The sequence below is a fragment of the Lipophrys pholis genome (genome assembly GCF_963383615.2).
Source record: "Lipophrys pholis genome assembly, chromosome: 15".
NCBI lineage: Eukaryota > Metazoa > Chordata > Actinopteri > Blenniiformes > Blenniidae > Lipophrys > Lipophrys pholis.
The window spans coordinates 20846428-20873334 of NC_137642.1; the positions used below are offsets into that span (position 1 = coordinate 20846428).

The following is a 26907-nucleotide window of genomic DNA, read 5'->3' on the forward strand; positions in this document are numbered from 1 at the left end:
CCAGCATTACTCACAAGCCCCGAGACGTTTTAAACATGAGAGAAATGTATTAAAAGGAGGAGGAACAAATACCGCCGCTGCCCAAAGTTCTTTCATATTTCACCTGTCACAGCTCTTAAGTGGCAAAAGAGCAGCCGCGCTAAATGAAATCTGACCTTAAGGCTGTTATATAAACTAGCCGTGTCTTTAAATTTGACTCGCCGCCATTCCGGATGCTACGAGCTGCTTACTTAGCCTCATCAGAGTTGATAGCTTTCACATCGTATTGTTTGTTTTCCTCCTGATGATTCAGAAGTCATGACATCATCTCTGTATTCGCTCCGAGATAAACACAACGTCCCAATAATCATGATAGAGGAAAATGTGTATATGGGTATAATAATACAAAACTCGTCGTCTGTTTAAACAGCGACTATTTCAAGTGAAAATGCAAAACTTTCATTTTGTTCAGAATCTCTAAAATCACAACTTTTTGAATACGGCTGCTTACGGTGGAACTTTTCGAAGACGCTCGGGGGGTATCCCGTCTCCTTGTTGCCTGCGGAAACGTTGCTACTGTGCATGCGCACCATGGCCGTGGTAAATAGTTCTTCTGCACATGCACAACTAGATGCAAATGACTACTGACGTCATAACATCTAAACACTGCATGTGATAGAAGACAGCCTGGACTCTACCGTGGCCAACCACCGCCCAATTCACCAAAATGCCATGTAATTCTTTAAAAATGTGTCTTTAAGGACACATTTTTGATTGGTGGGTTGTAACAGGGAGGAAGGTCTTGAAGTTCAGAAAATATTAAGAAAATATGGGAAAGTAGTTTTATGAAATAGACAGTATGGACGCGACACAAAACACTGCAATTTAACCATTTGTGGGCCGTCCTGGTAACTTCCTCATTTCTTTACATTTCTTCCAAACTCACAATAGTATCACAGCCAGTGAATACATGAGATACTGTCGCTGTAAGTTTGCTATAAACTCCTCCTCAAACAAACATTTCCGACCTTAAACAAATCAGCAAAATCACAGTCTGAACAGAAAATGCTGATTTAATTGAAAATAAATCCAGTCACGGTCGGTGTAAATTAAAAAGCATTGATATTGAAAGCAAATATCAAAAGCACAAAGACATTACCATCATCTACATAACTGTTTGTAATTCATCGCAAATTATACTGTTATCGCACATCGGCGCTTCACCTTCATCAGAAATGAGTCATAATATATTTCATCTCTGGATCATTTCACAAACATGTAAAAATGTGTGCCGTTGCAGTGAGCTGTCCTGTTGTGCTTTGTTTGGCTAACCCAATCGGCCGGGCCGCTGTCAGTGACAGTTTATCGCTTTTCCGCACAAAATAATGAAGATCCCATAAAAAGAAGGAAAAATATGGCCCGTGCAATGAAAGCCAAGTGTGAGGTGTAAAAATCAAATTAAATGACCTTTCACCCCAGCATTTATTGATGGCTTTTAATGGCAGCAGGTGTTGTCACAGGGGATATTTGACAAGGCGTAAATCAAAGCACAATTACAGGTGGTGGACACGCGGCTCCGCATGCCGAGAGGGACAGTCGGAGGCAAAAGACGACGTTTTCCGTCTCTTTTCTCCCTCTTCACTTCCTGCCTCTTAACTATCGCCGCCGGGGTTTTGATTTAGGAGCGTGCTGATCACCCGAGCGAAGTCAGAAATTTGAGCCTGTGACAGGGTAGTTTTTACCCAGACACTTCTTCATCATCCCCCCACCCACCCCAAACCACCAGCTCGCACCACCTCCTCCTCAACTCCCAAGGTCATTTCTGGTTGACAAACTACTCCTTGCTTTATAATGTCACGAGGCCCTGAACCCATATGAGCAGTTTTTTTTAACCCACTGAGCGAGCGCGGCAGCAGAGCATTATGCTTAATTGACCTGGGATGAAATGTAGTGTGAAATTCGCGCGGCTGCAGGGTTTTCCATTCACCTCGATGAATTACTCAACATTCACTTAAGGGACACGCACTGTGGACACACTCACAAACACACTTGCGCAACCATATGTTGCTCATCTCCACAAACTCGGCTTCAGTCGTCCTTAAGAAAACACATTCACACCTGCGTAGACGCACATCCACGTTCACAGAAGAAGAGCGTCTCAAAAATGGAATCCGATTTTCTGCATTAAAGGTCCCATATTACTCAAAATTCACTTTGTAATGGTTTTCTAACTGTAATGCGTGTCCCCATAGCCTGAGTATGAGGCCCCGGAAGTGAAGAAAGTCTGTCATCTCCCTCACTTGCTTGCTCCATCTTTCAGCGAATGTGTGCTCATACAGGCGAATCAGAAATATTCCAATCATGACATCACTTGGGGAAATAACCAGTCCCTCTGGTAATGGATACTCACTTTGCCCTCTAAAATTACAACCGGGCGGCATTTTTTCTCTTTGCAAATGCTATGGGAAAACAGATAGAGCTCATTAGCATTTAATGGTACAGACAGAGAAGCAGCCTGTTCTCAGTAGAGCTCACTAGAGGGACTTTTAGACTGGCTGGAATTCAGGACAAAGGCTGGATTTGGTGAAATACACCTCTGACAACTATGTGAAATTGTTTAAAAAAAAAGTGTATGCAACGGGATCATTAAGTATAGGGCCTTAATGGGGCCCATCTACAATATCAGAACACACAAGTATACATAAATCAGTTAAGTTAATATTATTTGGGTTATTGTTTTCACTATTATGTATCTCTTCCCAAAAAGGTTTACTGACTGTCCAGATGAAATTTGCACCTGAACTCTCCCGTATATACAACTAAAACTTAATCGTGGCTTTATATTCGCGTAAGATAGGATCCTAAATTTATTATGGAATTATTATTATGGAAAAGACACAAACCTGTGATTGCCCCACTATTGATGGTTTTCTGATTACCAGGATTGGTTTAAAGCTAAATCAAAGATTCTCAAAGCAGATTTCCAAATCTTCCAAATCCACATATTATTACTAATGACTGTTGAGCCTTTAAAGCAGAAACTCTTTTTTTCATTTCAAAATGTTACCATGTAAACAAAAACATCCCTGACTTGAAAATGATGCGTTGTCATGTAAACGGGGCCTAAAAAGAATTGGTATATTCAGTTCAGCACCACCTTTGATCCAGTTCTGTTATTGTTTTTTAACCAGAATAATTTGAGAACCTCTTTAATTTCAATAACTTGAGTCGTGAAATCTAATAAAAAGTATGACTGCCCCCCCCCACCCCCACATCCCCCCCAGCACCGGATGCTGAGGCAGGGATGCACAGTGGAGCGTGGGGTTGCATCCCCTCGCTCGGCCCATCCCTCATTCACACTGTGTGAGTCTCTCCTGTGACCCCGGCCGTGTGAGTTTGATGAATGCGGCACATCTGCCCTCCTGAACCTCCGAGACTCTGTCTGGAACCCCCAGCCCCCCCCCCCCCCCCCCCATCAACCCCCCACCCCCTAGCCCTGCCTTCGAGTAATGGCCACTGTTCTACACCACTGACACACAATCACACGTACGCACAAACACCGCGCGCTCCGGACTTATTTATAAACGTGCACTCGCTGGCGTCGCGGAGACGAACGGCGCGTGGACGCTCGTACAGGCGCAACATAAATATGTCAGCGCAGATGGAAGACTGCAGTTACCCCGCGCTGATATCATAATACCCGCGTGACACCCACCTCCTTCACGAGGACGTCCTTCCAAATATTACCCGTGTGCGCCGCGTCATCTCTGTTGATATTTCATCATGTAGCCATCAACATCTCGCCGCATGTAATACACCAATGAAGTGTCATTAACGTCAAGCTGCCTCCGCAGACGCACCGTCGTGGATGAGGTCCCCATCGGGGCCGTAATTGTAGCCTGGCGTTTGATTCGTGTACAATAGCCCAATTTACAACTAAACAAACATGGCTCGGCTCCACGGCCACGTCTTCCTGTCTGACAGGGGAAGGGGCGGGGCTACCGGCGGGGTCCTCCAGGGGGGGAGGTTGCCGGGAAATGTGGCCGTCAGTCTCTCAGGGAGGCAGTCATGCAGGTGCCCCGGCTACCTGTTCATCTCCCAGATAATTAATGTGTACAAGGAGCTGCTAATTGCACTTCTCACTAATGATTTATGGGTTTTGTGGACGGGGGGAAATTGGGGGAAGTGTGTGTGTACACTCTGGTGAGCGAGTACAGCTGGGTGAGGAGACATGATTGATGAAGAGCGTGCGGACACGCCGTCAGTGCGGGGAGAGAGACCCCGGCAGACGGGGGAAACACACACACACACACACACACACACACACACACACACACACACACACACACACACACACACACACACAACTGGTCAGCTGCTGTCAATACGAAGAGGCTCCTTGCTGAAATCCTTATCGGCGCTCTTTTAGATAATCCTTATCTCGACCTCTCCTCAACCTGCTAACACTCATCTACACCTCTGAGTTCACCATCACTCATCCAATCACATGATTGTTGTCTGTTGCTGGTTCATTTTCTAGTTACGGCTGTCAAAGCACTTTCAATAGAGATATTGTGAGACAGAAGAGGACATAACATTTAAAAAAATTATGTTTCACAGGTTGTTGTTGTTTTTTTTTAACTCTCTTTAAAGTCTTCGCATCAGATTTGTGCTGAAGTGTCAATGTTGCTTCTTCGTCTTTGATTGGCGTGTTTCTGCTTGACTCTTTTTAACATAAGAAATACAGAAAGATCAAACATTTATGTGGCAAAAGAAACATTCATAACTCAATGGTTCTTTAAGAGTCAATGTAAAGTTACAATTTCAGAACATCAGTATAACCGGTGTGGCGGGATTCTTTCAAATATGCTCCCACATATCAACAAATGCCATTTACAGCCTGTGGATCGGCAGTTGATATTTAAAGATCAACAGGTTTATTAGTTTATTATTTCCCCACCCTCCTGTACAATTACCACAACTTCTGAGAAATGAACACAAAAATACCAAAAAAAAGGTGTATCCTCTACTTCAGTAACCTTCATAAATAGCCGAATATTTAAAGGAAGTTTTGCAAAAACAACAATGTCAGCCATGATAGACTTACTGACACCCCCCAATAATGTACAAATCTGTATTTTGTCCATCAGGAAGATTGAAATTGTATCAAAAATCAAAATACATGATTGAGTTTCGTCTTTTCTTTTGCCTTTAATCTACCACACTGGTTATAATTATAATGTAAATGTAAAGCGACCAAAGATTTATCCTCAGAGACAAATATTCCTCTGACTGAGGTGTTTTTTCTGTAATATAAAGCCAGAATCAATATTCTTAATATTGGGGAAATACTTTTTGGGGTTTTTATTGTCTTTTGCTATTTAACCGGATCCGCAGTCATTCATACAAACATTTCCACGGGTTCAATGAATCACTTTAACATTTAGTCATTTTCATATTTTGACCAATTTTGTCTGGTCGTCAAAAATTCAAGGACCATTTCAGCTTTTGTTACCCGATAACCAAAAGTGATTTCAATTTTCATGTTGTCATAATTTATGAATGTTCATCTCTTTTTCCTTTTTCTTTTTTGTTCCTGCAGCTTTTAGAGTTTGACAGTGAGCCGTCTGGGTTCAAGGGTCAGCTGCATGAACTGGAAATCGCTTTCCCACCCAGGTAAGGAACAATTTATACATACGAACACACATAAATCTATTTCATGACTTTATATTTCCACACATATTTCCATATTTCAGTTTCTATAATAATTATATAGCAATATCGCTGTTGGGTGTTTAATTTTAGCTTTTTATCTTTTATCATTAGTTGTCAGAGGTATTAATCTTTATACTCTGTTCTTCTTGGTGTGTAAAGTATTCATACTTTTAGTATCAATAACTCTTCAAGCGTCACACAGTCCCAGTCAAAGTCACACAGTAATACAGTGAGACCTTCCACTTTGATGAGCAGCTTCATAGCATGATGCTGCCTCCACCATGCATATATTTTGTTTTGTTTTTTTCCAACGTAATGTTATTGAAATCTGTTGCACTTTCTCTCCAAAAAATAAAACTCAAAGTGTATTGACAAGAGCCGCTCGGCAAGAGGCAGAAACACGAGCGATCAGTAGAATTTCCCGATGCAGCTTTCAGCTGCATCGTGTGTGCAAACTGAAGCAAGTACAACAGTCTGTGAGCGCATGTTGCCGGCGCGTTTAGTCCCTCGTCGCGCTCTTGCACGCTTCGTGATTGATATGCAAAACGAGACGCAGTCAGTCACCCGCCGATTGTGCAGAATGGTTTAATGAAAGCCGGCGGATCCGAGTTTGATGGCTATCAGTTGTTAAAGTGTGACTGCGCGCGCTCCCAAACTGCTCCCATGTGTATCTGCGTACGTGTGTGCGTTCGATGTACGAACACGACGGGCTGCATTGATAATTCCGTCTCAACGGGGGGACTTGGGGTGTGGTGGCGACGGTGGGGTGGGGTTAGCTCCGAGTGGGGATGGTCTCTTCTCCTCTTCCTCAAACAAATGCATTTGCAATTAGCCCTTTCAGAGGAGAGGGAGGGCAAACACGCAGGCCGGCGTGGAAATATGTTTCGGGAGCAGCGCGTTAATGGCGCTTGACCTTTGCCGTCGGTTGTGACTCAATCAGTGCAGATAATGAAACGCTGTAATCAAACAATAATTACTTGATAAACTGCGCGGGTGGCAGGCGCGGGGCGGCGGGGGATTTCAGTGTGTGAGGGAGAGAGAGAGAGAGACAGTGGGAAAATGCACAACTACCAACGTGTGTGTGTGTGTGTGTGTGTGTGTGTGTGTGTGTGTGTGTGTGTGTGTGTGTGTGTGTGTGTGTGTGTGTGTGTGTGTGTGTGTGTGTGTGTGTGTGTGTGTGTGTGTGTGTGTGTGTGTGTGTGTGTGTGTGTGTGTGTGTGTGTGTGTGTGTGTAAGCTCGAGCAGGAGTGTGTGTCAAGGCTCCACCAGTCACTGTTTTTTAAATGACTCTGTGTCTTAATCAGGGACCCCATTTACATCACTTTGCATAAGTGACAGCTGGATTTATTGTTCTTTTACACCGGCTGACTTTTACACCTATCCATATAATACTGAATCATCTCCCCGCAGGGACGAGCGGATGAAAGAATACAAATGATTCCCACGTACTCGAGGCCCTGATGAATCAAATGGGCGAAGCCCAGCAGGCAGCATATGAAATTTGATTTGATCGAGTCCGCTCACGCAACAAACCGCATCAATGCGAGCCTGGCAATAGGCAGCGGTGGCGGCGGCGGCCTAGTTAAACTTAAACAACGGCCTCCACACCCCCTCCTCCCACTGTCGGGTCTGCCTCGTGCTCCTTGAGCAATCAAGCCTCAACAATTGTTCTCCATCACATAGCCTGCTCCGGACCGGCCCCTCGCCATCTGTGAGGTTATTACTCTTTTTAATGCAGGGCATCGGAACACACCCTCTCCCAACACACACACATGCACGCACACGTCTCACTTTAGTTCAAATCTATAAATCAATGCGAGTCACAAGCATTTAATCTGCAAGTTAATTCCGTCTGCCGCTCGGCAGAACTGTCAGGATTGACGGAAGGACTGGATAACAGTCAAAACATTTCAGTGCGTAAATAAATCTGACTCATCTCGCCGATGTTCTTCCTCTATGTTGCTTTCAGAGATTTTATCATGATGGATGAAAAAATTTCACGTTTAATGTCAAATGAATCACTTATTTTCCACAGTGTCGTGTTAATGAATGAAAGAAATGTATCTTGCCAAAGCAACGCAAACACATCATCCTCATTGTGATACGGGCAACTGAATCTCCCCCCTGGCTCCTTTTCAATGTTTTGGAAGGAACCACTATTTAAAGTTGGTGAATAAACGAAGAAGCAGTTTAATCAGTTCATTAAAGCACAGATCCACCATCCTTTGTTCCCCTTTACCCTGATCAGTGTCGCTGGGAAAAAGAGCCAATCCCAGCTAATTATGGAGGAAGGTAACATGCACTCTGGATGGGTCATCAACCAATCACAGGACAAACCCAGAGAGACAAAACAGCCGCACACTCTCATTCACACCTCCAGCAAATTGCATGTTTTTGGTTTTGGACTAAACTTTCCTGCCCTGAACTGGAACCGACGATCTTCTCACTACTTTCTGCGTAAATATTATTTTTCCAAGTTGTAAATCTGTTTGCTCCTCAGGAGTTCTCCATATTTTTGCTGCTTTCACTTTCCAAATATTTTTGTGCATCACCATGACATGATGCTGCCACCACCGTGCTTCGCAGTGGAGAGGGCACATGTATTGTTCGACTGACATTATTGTGCAATTTGAAAAACCTCCTGAAGTACATCAACAATGATTTAATGTAAATTATCTGTGGGTGTGACTTTCTTACCAGCGCTCTATATCTCTGGCTATTTTCTAACTGCAGCTGACTTATCCTTTTACCAGCAGTTGCCTGTCTTTCCTTCTTTTTTGGGGGGAGTGGGGAATAAACATAACCAGTTTTTGGCATACATTCGTCTCTGTCCACGTGCAAGCACACACTCACCAGTATCCCTCCCTCTGCGTGGCTGCAGAAGGCTCTGAGCTGTAAAAATGTATATCTCTTTACTCGCAAGAAGTCATCTGTCAAAGTTGGCCGTGACACCTCTAAGTACTTGGGCACTGGGGTGAGGAATTTGCCCGGGCCTTGTCACAGTTGGACCTGGAGCCAGTCGGCCGCCGTTGCACCGTCAGACAAACCCGAGCACAGGAACACATGTGCGGCTAGTTTTCTTAGCCAGTGATCTGAGACAGAATAGATGAGTCTATTAATCAGAGCCCGATCATTTATTTAAACACAGTTACAGACATGACAGAGAGACTGTTCGAGCCATTATCTTTGCATAGGCTGCAGCTCGGCCATGAATGGAAATAATGGTAAGATTTGCTATAGATGACGGTACCTTTGATTTCATATCTGAAATGGCATAACTAAGGTAATATTCCCTAAAACACAGTAAGGCACCAGTAACTTATTCATGTATTTTGATTGATTTAAGGGAAAGCTTTTAGTACTCCTCTGATCTGATTTCTTTACTATTTTTTGCGCAAGATCGATGCAAAAATTGAATCGAGACCCCCGGCTTCTGGAAGAAATGCAGCGGGCGGTGAAGGAGCGGGGAGAGAATGCATTCTGCCAGTAACATGGTTACTGGGAATGGGGCTTTGAGGGAGATTTTGAGCGACATCAGACCTGCGGCACAACTCTATCAATGGGCAAATGATGAGTGATTTTGGAGTGAAGAGATGGGAAAAGTGTCTGTGAAGAGGAGCAGAGAGAGGAACTAAAGTACAGATGTCAAACAAAACACCTAACTACCAAAGAGGTACAGTTACGTTACTCAAGATGAAACTTTTTTTGATAATCTACTTGACAATTGCTGTATTAAAGCAATTTAATGGCATACATAAAAATGTATACAGTTCTTGTTGATATGGTGAGAATTTAAAATAAAGTGCATATTAGTTTTTCATATGTTAAATTAGACCTTTTCAGTTTTTTTTTATGTCATTTAAAGAGTTATAATGGTCAGTGGCCATGATTGAGGTGCCAAAGTATTGAGGTAAACCACATGCACTCAGCTAAACAATGAGCGAGCCTGATGTTAAACAACAAGCATTTCATGCCGCTGCCTGTCAACGGGGAAGTTTCTACAAACTTATCTAATCAGAAGAAATTGAGCTTTGGGTGTCAGTGGACCTTAAAGTGACAGAGATCAGAAATAAGCTAAAAACATGTCATTTTTAGTCAATTGAAAATAGTAATTTTCAAAACATTATCAATCGAACAACTGATAAAAAAATTTAGGAAAATATATATCTATAAAGAATGATCTTTAGGATGCAGGTAAGCATGTAAAAAAACGGTGGGTTTATCCTCTGATGGCCATGCATTTTAAGCCAGCATTTTGCTTGAAAATTGACCTATGAGAAGTGCCTTCGGAAAATAATTGATAGGGTGTATCCTCAATGTACCATGAATGGACACAGTGTGAGAGCCAAGTCTATGAATCAAAGTTGAAATAGATTTGTTATTGTAATTGCAAATTGCTGTTGGACATTAAGGAAAAGTGTATCCATTAGGAAACAGTGTTGTTGGAATCCAGTTCGATTCATTGTGTCACTGGTGTGATTGATACAATATAGGCCAGAGTTGTTCGACATTATTTTTACCTCACTCTCTAAAACAGTGCAATACCACAGATTCTCTTTCCGGTCCGATACCAAGTAAATCAAAGGTCGATAACGCTGACACAATATCGATATCGATAGTTTGAACAAAAACGTCTTGTTGATTTCCTGATGATTCACCACATGAACCAATCAGAACATTTTTGTGGTTTTCCGTGGGGTTATGTAGCTAGAAAAAGGAGAAACGAGTGTAAACACTGCCTCCTTGTGGTCAACCAGAGACACAAACCATGAAACTGTCGAGCTTTATGTGTGACGTCGGACAGGGACCGTTTTTCACTTTGCACAATAAAATGTACCAGTGGGAAACCTGAATGATTTTTAAACAATTGAACACAATAAAAGTCTAACTCCGCATACACCGCATACAGCAATATTGCAGTTTTGTGTGACTATGTTTGCGATCAACCTTTGTCAGCACCAGCGAGCACAGTCACACATGGCTCAACAAGCTTCTCTACTGCACGGTGGGCTCACGTATCCGTGCAGTCACAGTATGCAATTCTAAGAAGTTGTCCCATCCACCAGTGAGAAAACAGGTTCTCGATTGCAAAATCTCTTTAAGCCATAGTGAAAGATCACAACTTTCCTGTGATTTGATAAATATCATCTAAAGATTGATTGTTTAACACAAAAATCAATCATCAGAGAGGTATTTTTGGCATCGTATCAATGCTTTTGTATCGACCCACACATCTCACTGACAAAAAAAGTTTCAGAGCGAGTATTTGACTATTATTCTCAGCTGATTCTCCCTTTAAGTAGGTATAGTAAGAACGAGGGGAGAGGGGAAACAGGGCGGCTCCAGTCCTGTGTGCTCATGTTTGTAACGTCTAGACATGGAAAGAAGCAGGGGAGCAGAGTGTGGCCTGGGGGGGTCAGGAGGTGAGACCTGTCAGGAGGCAGAAACCGATAAACAGTTGTGTCTGCGCTGTTCGGGAAGCACCCTGGCACGTTAGCATGTATTTTCCAAAGCTTGCAGGTCTGTGAGGACAAGCCAGAAAGTGACTTGCCTGCTGGGAAACTCGACAACATTCACATGCCTCTATAAAGAGGAAGAGAGGAGGAGCCGGGGGAGGGGAGGAGGGGGCTTTGGGGAGCCGATGCCAGGCAGAATGACTTTGCCCTTCAGATGAGTGAAGATTGTAGTCAAGTGACACAAATGGCCACCTGCCAGTTCCTCAATAACTGCTAATAAGAACATGTGAGTGAATTGTCAGAGAGGCGGTGAATTCCTTGAGCGTCGTCTTGAGCTCATAGGAAGTGCTCGCACAGACAGCTCTTCTGCAGACACTGACTGTCCTTGTTGTGTGAACAACACTCGACCACGCTCTCTGAAGGCCTGCACCAATGATCTCACCCTCCCTGCGTGTGGATTTGATTGTGAATACATTAGTGTGGCAGCACTTCTCTTTACATCATATATGAAGGAGGCCCCTTGTTGTCAGCTGTACGCCGGAGCGCCACAGATGCAGTTTAACGACAGCGTTGGGTTAAAGCACTGCGTCCGAGCGCGCTGCGAGTGTGTGGCAGGCGTTATCTACTCAACGAGAACATTGTTTTCGAAACCGGCAAGCGCATCCATCATTCTGGCTCCTCGAGAGCCGGAGATAACCGTTGAAGATCGCCTGCTGTCGCCTGTCGACGCCGTTGAGGGCGACGCATTGTTAGGAACAATTTCATGCCGAGACGATCAAACGGACCCCGGCTGCGATCTTCACGTCTTCATTTAGAGCCGCTTGAAGGCAGCACTCGTAGCCGAACGCAAGCCTCCAGCTGCCGGTGGCATTTTGCTCTGTTTGTACTGCACTATGCCAATGTTGTGCCTGCGAGGCTCCCAGCTCTACAAACCGAGGCAAACATTCAGCTTTATTGATAGCGTTTGGCTGATCTTTTTGAATCTGCGAGTGTGTGTGTGTATGTGTTGTGTTTTGCCAAGCCTCCCCTGACAACGGGAAACAAACATAGCTGCAGGGCCGGCAAGTCGTTCAAAAAAAATAAAAAATAAATCTACAATTTCTGACTTTTCAGCCAATCCCAGCGGAGCAGGGGTCACGCCATCATCCCCACAATGCTCTTTAACATCCTTGACCTCGTAATACTGATACCATGGCTCTTATCTTGGGCTTCCTGCCCTACCTGTATTCCCAAGTTTATATTGCCCTCATTAAATACTGAGCAAGTGAATAGCTCATTGTTTGGGCTGTCATTTACTCATCATTATGTTGAACGAGGTAATAGTTTTCATGCAGAGATAAGAGAATATGGGACAGGAAGTCGAGCATCCTGTACAGCAGAATACGTCTCAAAGTACAGCAGATTTTCCTTCACAAACGTACGATTCATTCATGGGTTTTAATGTCGGAAAATGAATTGATAGTTCAGTAACAATGTGCTCTGCCAATATGGATACAGTAGCATGTCCAGTGCGGTAATATATGCCACTGCAGATTCTCCCGTGGTGGCATATATTACTGGGTGAGGCTGAGTGACACTTTGCGCCGTGGGCAGGGCCTGTTGCTCACTCACCCCACTTTTTTTTTTTTTTTTTTCCACTGTTGCAAGACAAACAAGCTGACACCAGCCACAACTCATGTGAGTAATGCGCCAGCAGCCAAGTCAAACATTAAACCCCAACCCGAGCATGAATGAACGAGCCCTCGATGGCCGACCGAGGGTCTTGATACGCGACCGGACAAACATGGATCATCTGCAGAGTGGTCAGCAACACCAGAGAGCCGTGTGAGAAGTGTGTTCTCTTCTGAGAACGTTAATGTAAACAGGACAAAGATAAACCTTGTTAAGTTTTACAGCTGGGCTCATTTCAGCCTTAGATTCACTAGAATATTTTTTCAGAAATAATCCTTACCGTACCATTCCCTTTGATGGAAAATATTTGCACATTTGAATCTTTTGCAACAACATATTACACAAACAGTTGGTAATATACCATTTTTAACATTTTTAACAACTATATGTGGGAAGTAAAATCATTTAAATGAGTTTCCTGAGTTTTGGGGAAATATCTTCTTCTAAAATAGCTTTGATCCAGAGAAGACTGGGTGGTTTTCACATGTCTTCTTCATGACGCTTCGACATGCGTCTGTGGATTGATTGCATGGTGAGTTGTGTTCGCAGACAGTGTCTCTGAGCTGACATCCAATAAATAATCATGTACGGTCTTAACACAGTCCCCAGAAGATGACCAGCGTTCCGTTTTGACCTTCAGTCTTTTTTCCCTGCACACACAGATTTCATTGTAGATTGTGTCCCCTTCAAAATCTTATGGGTTAAGGAACATTTATTCTGAATATGTTCTACAATTTCTCAAAGAATCTCCATCAAAACGACAAATCTTGACATGTTGTTGGGATGTAAATAATTGGGTCTTGTCTAAACTCTGCAGTCATTCCAATGCTACTCTCTTATATAACTCCATTATTCTGTATAAATTCTGTAGAAGCTCATGTTCATGTGTTTAAATGAGTCTGCAGCACTTCCTTCTATTCACATGTACGAGTGTTGGCGTTATCAGTTCAACCTATTAATTAGGGTAATTAGTCTTTACCGTGGGGAATAAGGGTCTGATATGAGCTGATGGCCTGCCGGCCCCACGCCTTCTCAGGCCTGTTTGCCTTCTCTCCGATAAGTTTGTGAAGTCACAAATCAGACACATTAATCACTTCAGCCCCAGCGCACCATTCTGCTGTTTGCTATCGCATTAGGTCTTGTTATCTCCACTGGAGCCAATGAAGGGTGCAGTAAAACAGAAGGGAACAGCCTATACATGCACATGAACACACAGCGATACAGGGCGGCCTTTCGATGGCCGCCGTGGAGTATTTTTCATCGGCGTTGACGGGAGCGAACAGTGGAGAAGTCGGAGTTCATTGTCTGAAGGAGGTGGTTGAGGACGAGAGCGGGAACTTGATTTTCTCTCAATCTCTTTAACACCAAAATGACCCCAAGCTTGTTAGTCAATAAAGCTCTAAGAGAGTCCCCCTGATAGGAGGGATTGTTCACACGCTGCTTCAGGCTGGAGCCCCGGGCCACCCCAGGGCCACCCTGAAGTCGAGCAGCCCCTCCGAGCCCTTTGAAGACTTTGCTCTTTTCCACCCTCACTTTGCCTCTTGCTGTCTGATCCGTCTTTATCCCCATTCCTCTACCTCCCTGTCTATCTCTGTTCCACTCATCCTATTCTTCAGGCGCCCTTTTATCCCGGGATCACTTCTTTTAGCTCTTTGATTAGCATACCAAAACCCTCATGCATTTCCCCCATGGTTTAAGTTGCTATTAATGCTAATTGGAGGCAGGGGGCTTCTTTAAGGAGCTCTCAGCAGGTCTGTTTGTACACCTGGGTTGTGTGTGTGTGTGGGGGGGGGGCTCTGCACCCAATCTCACCTCACACACAAAGACACACATTTATTAACACAAGTTTATGATTTACGAAAACTGTTGCTGTATTACCGCTGTCAAGTTCAGCCATCTTCGTAGATAAATTGAACTTACTTCACTACAGAATAAAATTTATTTATCTTCTCTGTCTGTTCTATAAAAATAATGGGAATTCTAAATTTGGACAACGTAAAGAACTTCTCTTTTGATCAAACTTCTCTTTTGATCAAACTTCTATAAAAACTAATCCAGTCTGATGGTTGATCAACATATTATCTTTTTTATTTAAAATTTTCTGTCTTTAACTTGAGATACTGAGAAACCAAAAAAAGGCAGACAATGATCCAAACAACTTAATAGATCGGTACTATTTAACGCTACATGTTACCAAAGGTCCATTGCGGGAAAGATATGCCAGGCCACCCGTTGGCGCTGTTGTGCAGCCTTTCAGGAAGGTTGCGTTTTGTCCCGTTTCGGAGCATTTAGAAAAAGTTCCACATTAGGAGCCGTTTTCAAAAAGTTGCATTAACAGTGGCTCGGAGCTTCCTTGTTGTTTTAAGCAGACAGCCACAAGTTTTCTGTTTTCTACGTCATTCAAGACAATGAACCTGTTTGAGGTTCAGTGTCTTGCTCAAAAGCACTTCGACAGGGGGATCTAATCCTCAATCCACAATATGATCCGCTCTACCAACCGAGCCACAGCTTCCTCAAACTGTTTAATACAGTTTTCCGATATTTCATTTGCAGTAGTATGTCGTTCACACAGTTTTTGAATAAAGTGCAGTAAATTCAACTATTAATGACCAAATATTCACCGGTCTCAGAGGATCAGCCAACATTTTCCGTTTTCCTTTTCTTTAAAAGTTAATAAAAATGTACATATACCGTGCTCTTCATTCAAGAAAAAAAGTGTTCCGTCGTCACACTCAGAGAATCACATCCATAATCCTCACAGTCCTGAATGCACAAATAATAATAACAATAATAATAATAATAGAGACCGCAATCAAATTCATATTCTCCATTAGCACAAAGTCCAATTAAGATCTCAGAGTTTGGCAAGTGTGATGAATCACAACCCAGTACACGCACACGTATGTGTGTTTATTTTATCATTAGGATACCGCCGGCCTCTGAGCAGAGGCACTTTGTGTTCTGCTACGGTTAGCACGCGTGGCACTGGAGGAGCAAATTGGATTGGTATTACAGTATGTAAGCCCAGTCTTACATTCTGATGAGCGCCGACAAACAAATTGGATTGGTGGCGTGTAAATCTGAAGCAGTTTGATGAGCCGGAGGGGCAAATTGAATTCTCAACAATGTAAATCTGTATCAGCTCGATGGGCTCCCCGCCCGACTCCAGCCCGGCCGCCGCTTAAATCATGCGATTGTTCCCGGCTGTTCCGAGATACAATCTCTCTTGGCCATTTGCTGCGGCACCTAATCTGTTTTTGATGACCGTGTTGGGATGTAGCTATACATATGGACAACTGAATCTCCCTCTGGCCCCCTCCGCCTGAATCACTTTCTTTTCTTTCTCTCCATCCCAAACACACACACACACACACACACACACACACACACACACACACACACACACACACACACACACACACACACTCACAACCTGTACAGTTGGCAGAGAAGGATGGTTTTGATTGAGCCATCCGTGTGTGTTGATTCTAGAGATTACTCAGATGATTGGTCCTACTAATGGACCTCCTGTTTTCTTGTGAAAACAATTTGATCTCTGTCTGTGAGATAACGTCTCGTATTTATTACTGCTGTGAAGCTCCGTTGAATCATCGCCATCGTTTTTTATGCGTTTCCTTATTGATTCTCTTGTACAACACTTACGCCTCAGGAAAGTTCGTCATGTGAGGATATTGTTTTGTTTTGTTTCGGGTTTTTTTCCTCTATTGGCTGATCGTTTTGTTTGTGTGTCTCTTACAGTTATCCATACAGCGAAGACAGCGATCAGGGGAGTGAGTATATGAACACCAGATTGCCCGCCTGGTGTGACCGAATCCTCATGTCTCCCTCTGCCAGAGACATGGTCGTAAAGGTGAGCCCAACCCTGCACTGGCGTTTTCACTGTTAAAAAATCCTCAACGGCTTAAGTAATAAAGCAAAGTAATACTACTTAAGAGAAAGTACTGATCCAGTGATATAAAATCCTTCCAAAATACCTAATGTCATATAAGTGTGACAGAAAATGTACTTCATATCAAGTGTTAGTCAAATATTATTATTGGAAAGGCAAAGATTCACAGTTTGAGAAATAATTAATTTGACTAAATAAGTTTAAAAAAAACAAACAGCTGACTTATACTTACTGCAACACCGCTTGTATTTCTTAGATTGATAGCCAAAATATCTCCAGACGTTCTGCTGCTGCCTGTAGTGGAGCCGTCATCCCGTCACAGAAATCCATCAAAAACAGAGAACAGTACAAAAAAAAGCCATAAAACTCAAAACAGTGCGATGGAGGAGCAGCTTATTTAGGTGTAAAAAGCCAAAGCTTCCATTCTTGTGTTGTTGGTTCAGGGTTATTTTGAAGAAACCAGGAACATAAAAAAAAAAAAGGTTTGTCCTGAAGGCCGCCACACACTGAGTCATTCCCGGCCGTCCCAGACGACAGACAGCAGTCGGGTTGGGAATCGTGGCGAAATCTTTGGACTTTGCTTTAAATCGGCGGTCCTACGTTGCACTGCGAGTAGGACCGTCGTGGTCGTGGCGTTTCCATGTAGTGTGTTCGGTTGGAAAATGAGACAAACGCCACAATGTTTATGACGTGTTATTCTTGGACAATCACCTTGCGTTGTCATCGTCCCAAACTGCACACAGCAAGCTTCATGTCGCGGTTCAAAGTTTTTTAGAACGACGTCGTACAGTGCGGCTCGCTGTGAACTTATAAGATTATTAATATTGTACAGTTTCCTCGGAGCCATAATGACACCATCGAGACTTCATACTTGTATTTCTGAGTGGGAAGTACAAATACTTCAACAGGAAGTGCTTGAGTACATGCACTTTCCTGTTCCCACAATTGAACACGAGTGTCTTCATTATCTCTATCATCCTTGATCTACATCGAGCTTCCCTCCTCTGTCACCTCACAGATGGGAGGATGAGGTGTCTGTGAATATTGATTTGGAGCGCTAAGCCACGGGTCCACCAAGACAGTACATATATATCAGCACTTATAGAGTTCAAATAGGTTCTCCCCATTTTCCCCATAAAGCCTCAGATCTCTCGTCTTCCTCTGGAGAGTCCGACCATGCCAGCTCTCCACCCGGCGTCAAATCCATCCCAGCATTCACAAACGTCAGCCAATCTGCCACCACCTCCTCCTCCTCCTCCTTCTTCATCGGCCTATGCTGCAGTCTGTTCACTCTTGACTCACTATTTTGTTTGCTGGATTATTCGGAGATCCGCCATGCAGCCGAGCAGTGTTTTCCCAGATTTGCTATACTCGTGTTATCAGCAAAACAGCACTCTTAGATTTGAGGGCCTCGAGAATCACAGAAATCAGTGTCGGGGCAGATTAGATCCCGGGAATCTGGAAGTGCAAGTTCATATTTTACATCAAATGTTTTTTTTAAAAGAACACGATGCTAAGCATTTTGTTAAAATCGATCTAAAACCAATAACAACAGAAGAAATTCACTCAAAAAAAGGTAGAAATGATTCAGTAATTTTCCAGTTGGAGTTTTATTTGGAGCAAAACAATTCTTCAAAAAGCTTTAATTGTGAAATTGTGAAAAAAAAAGTGACTGGTTTAGCAGTTTTTTGCTGTTTTTAACCGTCAAAGTCAGTTTTAAGGAATCAGTGCATGCGCCTGGAAATGACCACGCGCCACAGTTTACCTGGAAGACGTTTGTTCGGAAACATTCAAACATTTCAAAACGGAGCATGAAGATAATCAGACATCAGTTCAGTGTTTTTGTTTCTGCTCGCGCCGTCTTCTCATTGAAGGATTACTTCAGTGTATTAAAAAAAAAACTTTTATTTCTCAAAATCTGTTCTTCTATTTAAGTCTTTAATAATAACTGAAAACAGTAAGATCAAACTTTTTTCTCCTTAAAGATTATTTAGAGCTTTTCTTTGAATGATCACATGTCACCACTCATATTTACAAAATAAAAAAACGAGACACACTAGATTTTGACTTCTAGTGCAAATTTTAACATCTTGTACAAGTACAACTTTTTCTTTTTCTCTTTTTTTTTTTTTTTTTTTTTTTACAACACATTTTTAATTCAATTGTGTGTGAAAAGTTAACATCATTAAAATATTGACCAAAGTACATTTTATTTATTTCTGACATGAAGTTGCGGGCCAGAATTAGACGAGGCCTGTAGTTTCAGACCCCTGGGTGAGGAGGAAAAAAGGACGGGACAGAATCAGAGAAGGTAGGACAGAATGAGAGAGTATGTATATAATAAAAGAATATTCAGATTTTCCCAGGGTTGATATTTCCAAAGTAAAACCCAGGAGTACTGGTCCTTCGCCAGCACTACCCTCAGAGGTCTGAGTTCTTTTCGGTGCGATCCTGCCTGTTGTCGGCTTTCGTCTCTTAATGTGTGTGAAGGGGATGCAGTGGTGTATTGTACACCGCCGATCCACAGCGGGAGGGAGCCGCTCAGGAAGTTTGGCTTTCTTTTTGTCTGTGACGACGAATGAGAAAAATTCCTTCCTGATCTTTCTTCTTAACCGACTGGAGCGTCACCGGGAGCCTGAGCCTGAACAATGAGGCTCGGTCGCTGTATTTACAGTATGATGGGGACAAAACAGGTGTTTGTTTAAAAAAATTAATTTAAAAAAGGCACTTTGTTTCCTCACTTATTAATGTGTCACAATTATGTAAAAGGTGACCTCTCGCTCGCACACACACATACACACATATATACAGTATATATATATATATATATATATATATATATATATATATATATATATATATATATATATATAGTACACACACACACAGCTGTTTTGTTGTTTGCTTTTCTTCCCCTCAAGCACCGGCTAATTGCTTGTAATGCGTGGACAGAGTGGAACAGTTAGTGCGTTCGCAGATTGGCTGATGATTCACTGAGCACACACTCCCCGGCTCTGAGCATTACAGATTGTTGAGACATGGGCCCGTAAACAGCCCGGCGCGTGGCGTCATCTATCATGGCACGGTCGGTTAACTCGCCATCATGTTATTTTCTGCTTGCCGAGCCCTAACACGCCAAAGGTTGCCCGCTGGCTGTGCGGCGCGGCACCGGCTCCGGTAATGAATGTTTAGCCGAGCGAGCGCTCCCTCTCTGCCGGAGGGGCCCGGGGTAATTTGTTTATCTGTCTAAAGATTACGCAGCCCGAAAATCCACAATTTTATGCTGCCTTTGTAAATTATCAAGTGTGTGTTTGATGAATGTATCTCGAGCTGCTGGAGGCGGCGGCGTTGGAGGCGATGTGAGGGGGGGGGGGGGGAGACTGCCGGCAGACAAATAGAGGGGAGGCGGTGCGTTGCCCCCCTGCTGGGGAAAGGTAGTGAGGTGGAGGCGCGGCGTTCACTGACCCCACTCCGACGTAGGATTGGTCTGAAGTTAATTTGGATTTGGCTTTATGGTTCATTCTCAAGCTCTCTGTCTCTTTCTTCTGAAGCGCAGGTGCAGCCGCCACGTCACAACTGGTAGCACCCAGTGGCCGCCACCGCCGTCGTGTGTGTGTGTGCGTGTGTGTGTGTGTGCGTGTGTGTGTGTGTGTGTGTGTGTGTGTGTGGCTGAGCGGCCGTTTAAAAAGTCTTTAGTTCAACCAGACAAGTGTGATTTATCCCCGCCGTCTGCAGATTCCCGTGCGAGCGTGCGGCGGCCCCTTTGTGCGCAGGAAGTGATATTGAAACATGATTCTCTCTGATAGGCTCTGGGATTACAGAGCGGGCGCATCAGGTCGAGAGGCAAAAACGTCCACTTCTGTAAATGACTCCCGCTTTTCATCTCGTCCCCGCCGCGCTCTGCACACGTCTTTTTTTTTTCCCCTCTCCGGGTGCGTTCACCTGCGGTTCAGCGGTGCCGCTCGTCTTGCCAGAGCGTCGAGCAACTCAGACGAAACTTTAGGCGACTGGCACATTTTCAGAGTTACCCAAGAATCACAGCATTTTCCTCGCGAAAGTGATTATTTTTTTACTTTTGTTTCTATGTTTGGAATATTGTTTCTGCCAGTAAATAAGATCCCATTTATTCCCATTATTCATTAAACTGAATTCATTTAGCTTTTTTCCCCTGAAATCGTTCTGCTTTTTATTCTGTCTCGCGTGATGGAAACAAATAAATGAACCGTAATGACATTACTGATGTCAGTAGTTGCAGTTTCATTGACCAGAGGTAATTGGATTTACTCCAGTGAAAATCCCATCGTGTAAACACTCTTCTAGGTTCGGATCAGAGGAGACAGTGAAACACTTTCCATCATCCAATCAGATTGCATGTAAACGGTGAATCTGACCGCTTCTGGCTGTGGAAGCTTTGGAGCAACGCTTCATGTGGTGTTTTTGGAAAAGAGCTCGACAGTTTCTGAACCAAGAAAATGTTTTCTTTTGATGTGGGATTACGTGTGGATGCACTGACCAAACCAGATTATATAGACCTGTACATCTCATTACTTAGTCGGTCTTCATCATGTGACTCTCTGTCATTCAAATGGGAAAAATAAGGACCGTATAGGGAAGCTTATAGAGTTTATACAGTGAGTAAAGCGCCAAAAGCTGAAAGCGGCAAAATATTGTTGGATAAAGGGAGAAAGATGAATGTTTTTTAGTCTGAGCGTCGGTTGAGAGTGTGTTCGCTAAAAGAAAAGAACAATCTTCCATTTAAGCAGAAGCAAATTCCAAAATATATTATCCTTCCGTTTTTACGTTACGTTTTATTTTGTAATTTTAAAAGTAACCAGATATCTTGTTCTTCTTTACATAGAGGGTGTAATTAAAATTCTGTCTGCTTAGTGTGTTTGGGCTGCCTTATTAATATTTCCTCTTTTTTCCTTTATTAAGAAATGTGTAACCCCCCCCCCCCCCCCCCCCCCTTTTATTTTTAATAGATTTAAGCTCTGCTGTTTTGTTATCTTTGTAAATTTCCTCTGTAAATTATATTGGGAGTTATTTTATGGAACATAGAGGAAAATAAACTGTGTTGTGCCTAAATCTTGTATTCCAGTTCAATTGAAAACGTGAAAAAGAATTTGGCAACATATTTTCAAAAACGTGTTTTTTGTAGACAGTGCATTCGATAAACAACATACTTTTCGTCACCTAATTGGCGCACGTGAAGAAAGACAAAAACAAAACTGGACGAGGCGAAAAATAAAGCTGCTATTTTCCCGGAGCTTTCGGTTTTTACTATAACTCAGAGGACGTGTGTGGATCAGTTCGTATATCAGTATGATAAGTCCAGCGTCCTCTTCAATGCACCAGATGTTTACGTGTTGCCTTCTAATTTTGTGTCTCTGCAGCCTGAAAATGACGAGAAGTCAATAGTCTACGATCACATTGGGCCCAATGTCTGCATGGGGGACCACAAGGTAACGACAGAGGCTCCGCCCACATCCTCACTGTGTGTGTTTGTTCAACTCTTCATTGCGGCGGCGGCGGGTTTGGGGGAGAATGTGTTTTTCTGTTTTTTCTGTTTTACCTCTTTAAACATTTTGTGTCTATATGAGGCTGATACATGAGGTATGGTTCAGTTTATTTCAACACAACCGTCTTATGTCACCATTTACGTAGCAGTTTGAAGTGTTACTGGGCGGTGGTTTTTAAAGAGTGCACCGACGTGCTGTTGTTACACAGTTATAACTCTTCTTCTATCTCATACGTTTAGTTCCGTTGACCTCCATTTCTTGTTCTTGTCGTGATTTCTTGGTGAAGCGCTCAGGCGACACTTTAAAAACCACCGGTTCAGAACGTCTCCAGGAAAACGTTGGCATCCACATCCCTTCTGACGTGGCGAGCCTTCGTCGTCATGGTAACAGAAAGAAGCATCAGGTCTCGGAAGGTGTATGATGAAAATCCATCCAAGGCAAATGTCGTCACGTCTCATAATCCGTGACGACATTTTCTCTGTTGCTTCTTTCGTACCTGCTTTGTCCACTAGAGGGTGCACAACACATCAGTAGTTGGCGACCATCAATGCCAGCGTTTCTTAACTGGAGACTGAAAACTAAAGCTTCACTGATCCCGTGGAAGCGTTTTGCTTCAGTTCGGGCTCAGTAAACAGCAACTTAAGCTTGCCGAAGTTTCAAATGTGCGATTTCCATGAGTGTTGCATGAGACGCCTCACCCATACAGCTGAAGCGATTAAAGGTACAATATGGAAGAACAACGCCTATAATCCATCCTCGGTGTGGCTAACAGACGGCTAATTCAAAGTTCTGTCGGGTTTCTTTTTACGTTAAACGAGCGATCGAAGGCTTCATGTTAAAGTTCATGATTTGAAATGTAACCGCAAAGTTTTTCAGTTATTAAAATGATTCAAAAGTGACATCACAACAGTTTAATACACCATTTTTGAAAGAAAACATTTGTTCTGTTGGTCAGACGATACAATACAGTTTTATAGAGCCGAGGCTCGCTGCTTTTCTTCGACTATATTTTATATTTGTTGCATATGAACTAAAGCGTTTAAAGCCTTTTTGTTTTTGTTTTCTTTTAATCTTAAAAAAATGTTTTACTTGGTTTTCTGTAACATAAACTTTTTATATGTTACGATTGTTAAAATAACTCACGAAACAAAGAACTTTTTTTCGTGATATTCCTCTTTTTTCGAGGCACCTCTATTTAGAAAAAATAAATAAAACCACCAAAGCGGAGAACTGCACCATCTTGTGGTACAGTACGGTATTACACGATGGAATTAGCCGAAGCGAATCAAAAAACATCTTCATTGAAAAGACATGTTTTTGTATTGTGTGACTCTTTCCCATTTTATTTGTTATTTCCACGCATGTTTGACACAAAAAAACTTCTTCCACCTTGTACCTTTTTAACCCCCGAGCGCGAATTTACTCCCGAACCCCCCCCCCCCCCGGAGCCCTTCTTGTTTGCGGAGCGGCTCGGGAGTGAAGCGGGTGAGGGGTCGCGCCACCTTTTCCCCGCACGGCGTCAGACTGAAAGAGAGGCGCCTCGGGTGCTTTTCAACGCGACACAGACGGCGTCGTGTGTGTGTGCGAGGTGACCTCCCCGGAGGAAAGCCACACACAGAAATGTCCGATGTAGTTAGCACGCCGCTCCCAAAATGCCGTGTGAGTTTAACCCCGCCGGGAGGAGGGCGAGGGTCCGCGGGATGAGCTGCGTGTACCTGTTCCACACTGCATTAACAAACTCCTGACTTTATTTTTTTTGTTTGTTTTTTTGTTTTTGTTTTTGTGTGTGTGTTTGTCCCCTCCTCTGCCAGCCTGTCTTCCTGTCCTTCCGAATAACAGCGGGGGCAGGTAAACCTAATGCAAATAAGCACAAGTGTTGTGTGGTGCAGTGATGTCGTGGTAAATATTATTTTTATTTCTTCATTATATTTCCTGCCCATTGTTTGCTACTGATGCTTTGATTTGCTCGATTATGGGGAGAAAAAGAGGAAGAAAAAAAAAAAACTGTTGAGTGGTCACACAACTGCCAGTTGCTTAAAATGCTTCAGTCATTTTAAGACACTAACACACAAACTAAAGCTTGGTTTGATTTTGATTTTATTTAAAAAAAAAAAAAAAAGTAGAATGAAAATCTGATCTGGAGTCAATTTAAAACTACTTCTTCTTCTTTTCAGGGAAGTGTTGCCAAAGGGGAGAGAGCATATTCCGTGAAGCGCCTCTGTGAGAACACAGCAGCAGCTACACACACACACACACACACACACACACACACACACACACACACACACACACACACACACACACACACACACACACACACACACACACACACACACACTTTGCACAAGCGTACACTGAAGACGAAGTCTTTCAGCAGTGCTGACCAGTTGCAGTAGTCCGGACACCTCCTCCTCTTCCTCCTCCTCCTCTTCCTCCTTCCCACCGCTTTCTCTCTCCATAAAACACTTGTTGAGATGTGGACGAGGGCCCGAGACGACACACACATCGCTGACCTCACCGTTTCCATGCAACCCCATTCCCGAGAGAGAGAGAGAGAGAGAGAAAAAAAAAGAAAAGAAAGAGACAGATAAAGGTCGGGACTCTTTTCCACACCACAGCCTCATTTTTGCCAAAACTCTAACTGAATTCAGTCCTACTACACTTTTAGACGCTGTGTTTTTTGTTTTTTTTGTTTTTTTTAGGTATGCCTCCGTGTATAGGAGCTACTTTCCATACTGTATGTAAAGATGTTTTAAAAAGGAAAAAAAAAATGCAAAAAAAAACAACAGAAAAGTGCAATGCAAAAAAAGACGTATATCTATATATTGTTAGATTTATTTGTACATTGGACAGTATAACATAGAGCCGTGGATGGATTTTAGTGCCGTTCTCTCTTCGGCCGGACCAAACTTGGCGGTCCGCTTTTGTTGGAATAGATAAGAGCTCCTTCGTTTATTTCAACACTATATATATAAATAAATATCAATGTCTGTATAAACTACGCACTGAGCGTGAGGAAACCGGTGCGCCGGGAGATTATTGCTCTGCCGTGACAAAGCTGGGATCGCATTCTTCTCCTTTTAAAATGGCGCCACATTTGTGGGATGAGCGGTTGGGCAGGGGAGATCCCCCTCGGCTGCTCATCCCTCAAATGCATGTAAAGAGACCCTCTGCGCTTGAAGTGTCCAGAAAAAGCACAATCCTTTTAAGTGAGAAGTAACTTAACAAAACAAAGAGTGAAGATTCTTTTTTTAATCATTTACGTCATAAATGTACTTTTGTTGTCTCGATTACTCAACAAAACGATTCTTATTGTTTTAATCTCACCGATCAGTTCTCCTTCGGCCTCTTAGGTTATTCATCAAACTCTTCTGCTCATCCCACAAATGCAGGCCTCTCGTTAAATATACATAAAAATGAAGAAGAGATTTTAGTTAAGGTTTTCAAAATCATCTATATTTGTGAATGAGCAGCAAAGCGTCTGTTTAGAGTTTTAAGAAGAAGAATTCTGCAGGTTGTATTTTAACATCCAGTTCTTTCAAATTGGAATCATTTCCTTTCTTTTGTACTTTATTATATTCCTTTTTAATGCACGCAGACAAAAATCCCCGCGGTTTAAAATAGTGTTTTTAAATCTCCTGATGTTATTTGTTTTTAATGTGCGTTGATTATTTGAACTCCGCACACTGAGCTCTGCTGCTCATCCCACAAATGCCGGCCCGTCGCTCACCGATTGAAAACGTGAAACGTTTAACACTAACTTGTGAAGCCCGAGCAGAAAAACACAGAAGTGGCAGTTTTAAATCTCGAAAAGAGAAATTCTCCAACATTTTTTTTTGATTTTCTTGTTTTAGTTCTAAACAGTTTAACTATCCAATAAGCATTTTGTCGTCTTTGTAATCACGGTTAGAGTCCTCCGGGTGATTTTAAATCTTTATTATTCCTTGAATTATTCATGTCATCCTTAACTTCTCAACTAGAGAAGCTCCAGTAACCTTTGAATGGACAAAACCCCGCAGAGTTCTGCTGCTCATCCCACAAATGCAGGCCCGTCGCTCACCGATTGAAAAAAGGAAGTAAACTTTGACCAGAAAAATGGGGAAATACCTGTTTTGAGTCTTGAGAAGACAAAAAAAAAATTATTATTTTAATTTTCTTATATGAATTTTAAACATTTGCCTGATTTTGCTGAATTGTAGATTTAAATCACTTCTTTCATGGACGCAAACTGAGCTCTGCTGCTTCATCCTACAAATGCTAGAAAATAAGAATCAAGCTTTGGTCCAACAGCGATTAAATAAAATAACATAAAACAAACCCTCCCAAACACTGGTTTCCTGACGTGTTTCTGCTCCGTTTATATATATTTGTATGCGAGTTTGTTTTTGGAGTTGTGTGCACACCACGCGCCTGCCACACGTCTGGTTTTATATACTGTACTTTTTAAAAAGAGATAATTTATGATTCTTACCAAAACGTGTATGCTGGAGTGCGGGGGGGGGGCTGGGGGGGATGGAGTGGGGGGATGGGGGGATGGGGGGGGGGGGGACGTTACGTTTGCCGTTTCCTGGAGCCACAGGCCACAGTGACCTTTAGAATAAGTGCGAGACAGAGAAGCTGTTCAGTGATTTATCGCCTATCCAAGAATGTTTTTAAG

At 42.9% G+C, this 26907-nt stretch overlaps 1 protein-coding gene across 2 annotated transcripts in view; it reads left to right on the plus strand.

Moving 5' to 3' along the window:
* Positions 1 to 25004, plus strand: part of inpp5a (inositol polyphosphate-5-phosphatase A) — a 165029-nt gene extending 140025 nt beyond the window's left edge. The window contains exons 12-16 of one of the 2 annotated variants that reach the window (XM_080481882.1): positions 5582 to 5655; positions 16581 to 16692; positions 22125 to 22193; positions 24062 to 24149; positions 24425 to 25004. In XM_080481882.1, the coding sequence (XP_080338008.1) occupies positions 5582 to 5655; positions 16581 to 16692; positions 22125 to 22193; positions 24062 to 24142 (336 nt within the window). In that variant the 3' untranslated portion in view covers positions 24143 to 24149; positions 24425 to 25004. The remainder of the gene's footprint in view (positions 1 to 5581; positions 5656 to 16580; positions 16693 to 22124; positions 22194 to 24061; positions 24150 to 24424) is intronic. The other variant, XM_080481881.1, reaches the window with a different exon arrangement.
* The last annotated feature ends 1903 nt before the right edge of the window (positions 25005 to 26907 follow it).